Source organism: Plutella xylostella, chromosome 18, assembly GCF_932276165.1.
Source record: "Plutella xylostella chromosome 18, ilPluXylo3.1, whole genome shotgun sequence".
NCBI classification, from domain to species: domain Eukaryota; kingdom Metazoa; phylum Arthropoda; class Insecta; order Lepidoptera; family Plutellidae; genus Plutella; species Plutella xylostella.
Window position 1 is genome coordinate 5,497,263 of NC_063998.1, and position 9,545 is coordinate 5,506,807.

General features: G+C 39.6%; 2 protein-coding genes across 5 annotated transcripts in view; one reads left to right on the top strand and one right to left on the bottom strand.

Moving 5' to 3' along the window:
• LOC105385703 overlaps positions 1–6,801 on the top strand; it is a 131,142-nt gene extending 124,341 nt beyond the window's left edge. For all 4 annotated transcript variants that reach the window (XM_048627275.1, XM_048627278.1, XM_048627276.1 and 1 more), the window contains 4 exons: positions 334–2,163; positions 2,762–2,924; positions 3,405–3,573; positions 4,114–6,801. In XM_048627275.1, coding sequence (XP_048483232.1) covers positions 334–2,163; positions 2,762–2,924; positions 3,405–3,573; positions 4,114–4,315 — 2,364 coding nt within the window. In that variant the 3' untranslated portion in view covers positions 4,316–6,801. The remainder of the gene's footprint in view (positions 1–333; positions 2,164–2,761; positions 2,925–3,404; positions 3,574–4,113) is intronic.
• A 232-nt stretch (positions 6,802–7,033) lies between these two features.
• Positions 7,034–8,884, bottom strand: LOC105388256 (synaptobrevin homolog YKT6). Its single transcript, XM_011559135.3, has 2 exons — positions 8,719–8,884; positions 7,034–8,617 (listed from the first exon to the last, which is right to left on the bottom strand). Exon 2 carries the CDS (start codon positions 8,592–8,594, stop codon positions 7,998–8,000), a length of 597 nt encoding a protein of 198 aa, XP_011557437.2. The 5' UTR covers positions 8,595–8,617; positions 8,719–8,884; the 3' UTR covers positions 7,034–7,997.
• Between the last annotated feature and the right edge of the window lie 661 nt (positions 8,885–9,545).

Genomic DNA, 9,545 nt, shown 5'->3' on the forward strand with positions numbered 1-9,545 from the left:
TGACTACAGTATATCCTGGTGTAAACTTTATTATTATGAGGCATAGGAGAACGAAGATATAGGTGCTGAAAGATCAAATCTTTGTACTGTACTAGATGTTTCCCTTGAACTAAAAAGTATAATTTTTAAAAGTGGTTTAATTTTTTTTTTTAATTTTCCCTCATAAAGAACACCTTTACATACATACATCTTGACGTCCCTCAGCAGGGACAAAGGGCTTTGAGACAAAGAACACCTTTATCTCTGAATAAAAATAGGTTAGGTTAGTGCTGGTTAGATTTGGCCATTCGCTTTTATCTATTATGACGGTACTAAGATGCATTATATTTTTAGGATCCTCCGTTAGAGCCGGAGCCGCCGGCCGCGGCGGACGCGCCCCGGCCGTGCCCGCTGCCGGCCATCGGCGGCGCGTCGCCCAAGCGCGAGCTATACGCGGGGCGGGCGCGGCGCGCGGGGGGCGCGGGGGAGGGGCCGCCGTCACCCGCGCGGGGGTCCGCCGGGGCCTGCGCCCCCCAGCCCCCGCCCGCGCCCCCGCGCCGCGCGCGCCTCGGCAAGGCCATGGCGCGACGGTCCCTCGCCGGCGACGACACCACCGTGCTGTCCCCGCCGCCCCCCGACGACGACGTGCTGGCCGTGTCGCCGCCCGCCGCCGCGCCCGTCGACCTCTCCTCCTCGGACGAGACGCCGCTGCTCGAAGTCAAGAAGGAGAACGAGCCGCCGGCACCCTCCCCCCCGCACCCCGCTCCCGCACCCCCGCGCCCCGCCAAGCGCCGCCACTCGCGCCCCAAGCTGGAGATCGAGCTGGGCGACCTGCCGCTGGACGACGGGTGCCGCACCAACGGCATCGGCGAACACGTCAAACTGCAGAAGAGGAGGAAGGTCTCCAGCGAACAAAACGACGCCGCCAACCGGACGGAAACCATCACGTCGAAGGATGTAAAAAAGAAATCCTCGCCGAAGCCCAAAAGATCACCTAAAACGCCACCCGCTGAAAAGAAAACTCTTAAGAGGAAAGGTGACAGTGAAACGGAGAACGGCGTGGCTAAGAAATTGAATGTAGGAAAACCAGAAGTCGAGGACGTTCGACTCACTAACGTAGCCGCTTTACCCCAGGAACAATCCGCGACCAAACCAAAAAATAAAAGTGCCCTTCTTCTTGACAATTTAATAAGAAAAAATAGTATAGACAGAGCCGATCCTATAGACGTGGAGATAAATCCCGCAGAATTATTTTTATCCCCGAGGGGCAATAGTCCTCTCAACTGTACAAAGAAAACTTTAAATATAAATAATAATGTTGTTGAGAACAGCACTCCAATCAATGGAGTTCAGCCCAAGACCATAGCAGCCGTTAGTCAACTGATTGAACGGAAATTGGCTGCCTCGAAAAATGCGCTCAAAACGCCAGTAGTTGATACAAATGTTACGCAAAGTTTGAAACCTGTGAAATCAGTATTAAAACCACAAAATGCAGAGGTGGTAAACCAAATGCTAGGAACAGAAGAAAGTGGTAAACCAAATAATGATGTATCACAATGTGAACCAGTAATTGAAAAAGACAATGCAGAAAAGACAAATGATATCATTATACCCAAGGACACTAGTGAAAGTGCAAATGTGCCCAGTGCAGCAGTGGTGGACAATGTTACAACAACACCAATCAAAATAGCTGAGAAGCCAAAACTACCCGAGTGCAATGCTGTCCAAAGCAAAGATCTTTCGCCTGTCTCTAACGGACCGGCTCAGCCTACAGAACCAATCCACTCAGAACCATCAGCCCCAAAACCTCAAGACCCAGTGAAACCACCCAAACCCAACGACTCCAACAAACCAGAAAAAGTCACCGCGAAACGATCCAAACTCTCCATTGAAAAAGAGCCTAAGAAAGGCGACAAAGCGGCTCACGAGAAAGTGGTCAAACTTATGGTGTTTAAGAAATCCGTGATTAAAGCTGATGAAGCTGCCTCAGTAGTTGAAGAAGCTTGTGCGTCGCCGCTGACGGTGCGTCCTTCAGTTGTTCGTCGCCGCCGGCGCCGCAGCGGGCTCAAGAGGCATCGGCGCCCGCCCGCCCTGCTGCCGCCGCCGCTCGCTGATAGGGAGCCGCGGTGGAGCAACGGCTGGCACTGGGACGGCGAGTGCCATGTGTCCAAAGTTTATCTTAATGTGAGTATTGTTATAAATTTCTCTTCCAGATTAACACCCTTAGGGCTGATTTTTCAATAGTCAGATAACTGTTATCTGTCGAATAAAATTGTTGCTGTCACTGTCTAATACAAACATTCAGACGCGACAGTATCAGTATTATTCCCCAGATAACTTTTATGCGGCTATTGAAAAATCAGCCCTTATTAATTTTTATTGTTGTTGACTATTTTTTAACAAACGAATAACTTAGCTCTTGCACATTTCCGATATTGACAGAGTGAGATAGTTCATTGTTAGGACCAATAGCATGGTCCATGCAACCAGTAGCAACGGAGTAAAACAATTTCAGTACTCGTTTGTTAAAAACAATAGACTATAGGTTAATAAAGAAGCTTATTTACCTATTTAGTGGAGTAAAGAGCTTTGCTAAATGAAACCCTCAGATTTTTCCTTCGAGCCGTCGAATATAGCTGTTCAAAACCAACTGACTGACTCTACCCATCCCCCTCTACCCCCGCAGAACGACATGCGTCAAGACAGGACGGCGCGCTGCTACATATTATGTAAACCTGACAACTAACTGATTCTCTACATCTATCTCCCTCTACCCCCACAGAACGACATGCGTCAAGACAGGACGGCGCGCTGCTACTCGCGCATGCTGCACGACAACGGGGACCTGATCTCTCGCGGCGACTGTGTGTTGTTGCGAGCGGCCCCGGCTAAAGCGCAGCCGTTTGTGGCCAAGGTGGCTCGACTGTGGGAGAACCCGGATGATGGTGAGATACTGTTGTAATAACTATTGTCTAGTGGAAGAATCTGGTTTTCAAAAGTAGGCCTAGGTTCAAATGTCCTCCAATAATTGTTTATGATAATTATGATGATATCAAGGAACGATAAAGCACGATGCACCAGATTCAGTCCGAATTATTTGTAAGAGTAGGTTTCATGACATACTTTTTCTTTTCGTGCAATTTTTTGTAGGTTGCCGTGCCATCTACCTACTCGAAAAAGTGCCAATATCCTAGGTATTATTATGACTGTGGTTAAACCGTTTTTATCCCTTCAAATCAGACACAATAGAATCCAGCGTCTTCACGCGTGATATCATGACTTCGGAACCCAAAGGTCAATTCACCATGCTGTAAGCATTGCATTTGCGCATGTATTGAGCTGTACCAACAGCCGCTACCACCGCTTAAACCACCTACCTATACCTATGACATGTATTAATGTTCTCACTCATCTACCACCCCCAGGAGAAATGATGGTCTCCCTAGTCTGGTACTACCGGCCCGAGCACACGGAGCTAGGGCGGACGGCGGACGACGCGCCGGACGAGGTGTTCGCGAGCCGCCACCGCGACGCCAACTCCGTGGCCTGTATTGAGGACAAGTGCTACGTGCTCACGTTCAATGAGTACTGTCGGTGAGTCGAGCGGGCGTTCGTACCATGAAGCCGAATGTTCACTGCCGGCTGAACTAAGTTAGTTCGCATAGTTGAGCCAGATTTTCATACATATATAGTGCAGGCTTAACTATGTGAACTAACTTAATTTTGCCGGCAGTAGACATTCGGCTTAAGTATGTAGGTCTAGGGAGCTCCGCTTCGCCTTAAAAGGAATACAGGTTTAAAATAGCCTATGTGATAATCCAGGGTGTCAGCTTACTAGGTACATGCTATCTCATAGAACTTGGTCAAACTGAGGAAATTGGAGAAACAAAACAACTTATACTTATAATAATAATTATATTACTTGCATGATAAAGAAAACAAACACAAGCAACCCCAACCGTGCCCCAATAACACCCCAGTCAAAGCATCTCGTATGCATACGGGACCCATTTTTTGCGAAAGTTTCACAATAATGTCCGCTGGGGGCGCCACATAGTATCCGAAAAATCGTTTAAAAACTTGACCCTGACTTCGTAATAAATACCTGACTAACCATAACCCTTAAACCAACAGGTACAGGAAACGGCTAAAAGCGGCCGAGGAGGGCATCCCCATCGCGCCCTCCATCGTGCCCCCGATGCCTGCGGGGGAGGTGTTCCCCGCAGTGGACACCACAGACTCCAAGCTCACGCCCGCCGTGTCGCCCGACCTGGTGCTCTTCTGCCGCAAGATCTACGACTTCCGCTCCAAGAAGATACAGATGCCCAACAAGTGAATCAAAGATGGAAAGAGAAAGATTATTAGTTACACAACCATAGTTGAAACAACACCAAAGTTTTGTTTGATGTACCTATTTAATACTTTTATAAATGGACTCGGACAAAAAGGACTGGACTTGAGTGTGTAGGTGTATTCCATCGCTTGGGACTCGCTAAATCTTTATATCGTAGTGTCTCAGATCTTACCCTATTTAGTACAAAGAAATTTGTTCCCATGCGACTTTCAAAGAGTAGTGCTTGATGCGTCGGCATTTTATGTGAAAAATGCTGATTTTTTACGTTTTTGTTGCATCAATAATGATCGCGGTTTTAAATTTAACGTCAATGGACAAGAAATTATGCCTTTTAGAAGTAGTATTAAGCGTGGATTTATATGGAAATCATGATTAGTTATTATATCTTTTGCTTCTATATGAGCAACTTTATTATATTTAGATAAGTACCTATGAGTAGGTATTTACTTCGAAATTTTGCTATGTGTATAAGTAATTTATAAATGTTTCAACTCATTGACCATGGCATTTATATTCATTTTAATTTAAATCGTTGTTGTGCTGTTGTCTAATAAATTATTCATTATTTTGTAAGGGATCAACATTGTAAGGTTTTATACATCAGTGTTGCCTAACCATCGTTTTATACATCCTGTTATACTACAATATTTGGTAATATTTCTGTGATAATCGATCAGAAATCACAGGTACATACATGAACTGTAAGTCCAAACACAAAGCACAAATTATAGTTATACATGAGTTCTACCTATAGTTAGTTTTTCTAACACAACATCAGCATTCAAAGGAATTGATAAAAACAGGTTTGGACATTTAAAAAACTAAAGTAACCAATAAACGATTAATAGTTAAAATACCTATATTTAAAGGTACTTTTGTCATACAAAATTAAGAATTTATTTTAAATGTTTAGACGACTCCAAAATCAAGTTGTACCAATTTTAGGTAGCGAGATTTTTAAGTTTTATCCGTGAAGACTGATTTTGTGGAAGTAAAATTCTATAATTTCCGTACAACCTGTAGTCAGAGTTTTGTTTCAGTTAGCGCTTCAGGTAAAACCGGAAACTTTTTCACATAACGTGTCAGCCAATGTAACTGATGTATCAACAAGTGGGAACATTGTAACATATTTTTAAACGTAATATTAGAACATAGAATATAAACGATGAAACATCTGCTATGTTTGAAGGAAAGAGATATATTTAAACCTAATAACTGTAGGTAAATTAGAAATCTCTTTTATCGTATATAGTAGAGTAATTATTAGTTGTGTGGTAGGTATTTACGTTACATACAAAAGTATATTTAATGTTATATTTCCCACGTGGAAAAATGTAAAGGGCATTTATATGTTTGCAAATTGTCTACTGCTGCCTTCGTCTTTTCTACCACTGTCTATCATTTAACTTCTCTTGTATCTGTCGTTCGGTTAATGTTAATTTTGTTGTAAATATTCTTTTGTTACTTATTTCTATTGATAAGACTTGTGAAGAATTTGGTATTCTTTAACTTGTTATTTATTCTACCTATTCTGTGTGAATGTTGTATGGAAAATTACATAAGTAGGCAGGTATTACCCAAGTTAAATAAGCTAACCGTCGGAGTGGTTCTCTATATAAGTTACAACTAAAGGCTGGGTGTACATTTGCCACCTACAACAGGTGGTTGTGGTATCTACTCGAGTCGATCCATACAACAGTTTACATCAGATGTCTTTCCAAAGCTTAGGTTCTCTTTGTCTCTTCTTTATCGCTTAATGCCAAAAAATTAGCTGCAATCGTTCTCATATTCTGTAATTGTAATACCAATTCCCTTCTCTTTAGGTTACGTAAATGCTAGCGGAATCTTAGCGTTCTTTAATAACGCACGTCATTAAATCAAAATCAAACATAGTGAAAGTAGTGCGGTCAATAACCTACCAGCACTGGCTGATACCTACAATAAATTATTATATTACATGACTGTTTGCTGTTACAGCTATGCTCTAAACTACATACGGATCTTAGTGAAGCTGCGTAGGTATAATATTAATACAGAAATGTAGAGAAGTGCTGAGCACATACCTACCTAAAATACTCTTCATACTTGCGCATTCTTAACTTAAATGAACCGTTGTTTTGAAACTTGAAGTTGACGTTAAGATATCACTAACATTTAACTCATTATAATTAATTGATTATAGATTTAATGAGTAAAATTCCATAATAATACTATAACTACTATAAGTGAGCTCCCTTGCTTGTAGAAGGTTTGTTTTGATAAATGTTACCTGGAATTTCGCAAACGCAAACCCTATTATAGTCAGTTTAGAACTAGGTTTTTATTGTACTAATACGAAAAATGATTGTTTTTATTTAATTTATTTGTGTTTGAATGAAAATTATATAGGTATATTTTTATTATTGTACCCTAGTTATGTTGGCTGTAATTTAATATTGATGTAATTAATATATGTATTTTTATTTCAACCTGTGTTTTATTTAAAATGTATGTTTATTTTTACCTTCCCGTCCGTGCGTCGTCATCTTATTACTTAGTAGGTACCTAGGTTAAAATACACACCAATTTAGATGTCTAAACAGAAAATAGCCTACAACACTCAGGCATTCCTTAAAATATATTACGAAAAAACAGGGGGTAGTATGTAAAACAAGTCCTGCAAATAAAGATTTCTATTTTAGTTTATCGAAATGAAAAAGATTTAACGGTAAATATCGATTATGTATTATCAACACACACCTAAGCAGTATATAATATTGCCGTAACTATAAATGACACGACAGTCAAAGTTTCCATCACATTATATGAACATTCAGAATTTACAACATTTATATTTACACCATTTATTTAAACATGTGTTCCACAATCAGTTACTACAGTTTTCAGACAGTTAATAGGTACTATAACGTTAAGCTTTCTACAAACAATCTATGGGCATAATTACATGATTATAATATGGCTACGAATGTTGTGAATTTGAAAAATAATATCAAACATGCTCAGAATTAGTCAGAGTCCTGTAAAACCTTAAATCTGAATGTGCCAGCAGTATTTCATACAAGAATGTCCAGAAAATATCTGCAAAGATATTGAATTTTCAACAAGGTATGCATATGTAATTAAGAATTAACATACAGTCTTTCTTGAATAACTTCAATTTAACAAATATCATAAATAATAGAAGATTCTCAAACAGTATACATTTGATAAGGAGCCTTAATAAATATCCAGCTATTATTGTGATGTAATTGTAACCCCACTAGTTCTTAGGCCTTTGTAAAAGAATAACTTGTTAAACATAAAAAATTATGTAATTTTTTTGGATAGAAATATAAAATTAACTAACATAAAATAATTAAAAGTATTAAGATGCAAGAAGTGTATTTCAAGAGATGTTTCATAGTAACACATAGTAATCTCCATAAAAAGGGAGATTAGAGTGAAGCAATCTAGCCTTCCCTATGCTACTATAATTAACACCAAAATATTGCTAATACTTTTTCAAAATACACCACATCTCATGAAATTATCATCTTGAATACCTGCTGAAACAATCTGAAGCTGAAGCCTTCTGAATATTGTCAACACAGTACATACATTGACACATAAACATTAAAATACCTAGTAATTATGGCGTAATCAAATCATGTAAAGCACAAATCTCTCAGAAGTTGCAGCAACTGTTAGTTTTCTTGGCTGTCTTGTAGAAGGCCTTGCTGTGCATTGACAGGCTGTCGGACTTGGCCACTAGGTCGTCCAGCTTCTCCCCGCGCTCCAGGACAGCCTTTATGGTATCATGAAGAATTATCTTTGTCTCATCAAGGTCTTCCTGGATTCTTGTTAGTGCATCTGCCTCTTTCGGGTTCTGGAATTTTGCTAAGTACTGAGGCAGACTTGGAAAGTCTATTGTATTCTCATTTCCTGATGGCCAGTTGGCGGCCGGCACTTTAATTGTGAACTCATCCAGTATCTTTGTGACCAGTGTGTGTGCTACCCGACTAGGGTACTCATGATCAGTAATCATTATGCCGGCCAAATTATCAGCTCTCACATAGACTTGTAACATGTATTCACCTTCTTTTACAGACTGTCTTGAAGCGGGCTGCGTCCTCTCTACCATAGTTTTGCTGACAAAAGTCATGAATTCCTGCACAGAGCCCCTTTGGAAAAAACTGAAGCTCTGTAAGTCATATGCAGCTTTAAGTATTGTGGCATTGTTAACTCCCTTATAGGCCACTCCTAGTGCGTAGGCCTTCACCATTGTGCTTGTATTTTATTATATATCTGTAAAAAATAAAATAGGAAATCAATAATAGCTAAAAAAGTCATTTGGGAGTTCGACAAAATAAATAGGTAATGAGAAACTATAAAATTTAAGAAATTACCAAACAATCTTTGAGCTGCGAATATTATAGAACATCACAAATAGTCATAAATTGTGCATTTATGCTTTTTTAAACACAATACTCGAAATATATTGAAAAAAGAGAAAGAAATCAAAATTTATTGAATTTCAAAGCACAATCAATTTGCTTACGTCAAAATGTCAAACAGTCAAGTTACATACGTCAGTCAAAATGTGAGACTGTGTGCTGAGGGTTCTCTGTGTGTATAATACTCCGCACAAAAGACCCGACCACCGACCATCACAATCATCACGTTACAGTGCGACAAACTTATTTGTTCCGGTGAGAGAGAGCGAACTTAATTGATCCATATCTCATTACTTACTAATGAATTGTATATTGTAAAAAAATAGATGGGTTTATCTATATTTACCGCAAAAGCGAATTAACAATACGAGCAAACTTAAAATCTTATAGAATTAAGAAATATTAAACATTTATGTGAGCTGTCACCGGAACAGATAAGTTTGTGGCACTGTACATAGTAACGAATACTATATGTGTGGTCTACAACTCTACATCATACATTTACGATTCTATAACTCTCTAACGAACGAGAAGGATACAATACAACATACCACCAAGGATTTTTTAGTCAAGGTATCTAGTCCTAGGTATATAAAAAGTCTTTGATACAATCTAGTAGTAGGTCTATGGATACAATCTTTTTATCTTCTAGTTTTTTTTATTTATTTTTTTATATTTTATTTATTTATTTTTAATTAAAAAAGTACAATTACTGCATATAATAACTTAAGCCTAATAATAAATAAATCTTCTAGTTAGAGAAATACTTATACAACTAC

Coding starts and splice junctions, on each gene's coding strand:
- LOC105388256 (XM_011559135.3), bottom strand. CDS start 8,594: ATGGTGAAGGCCTACGCACTAGGAGTGGCCTATAAGGGAGTTAACAAT.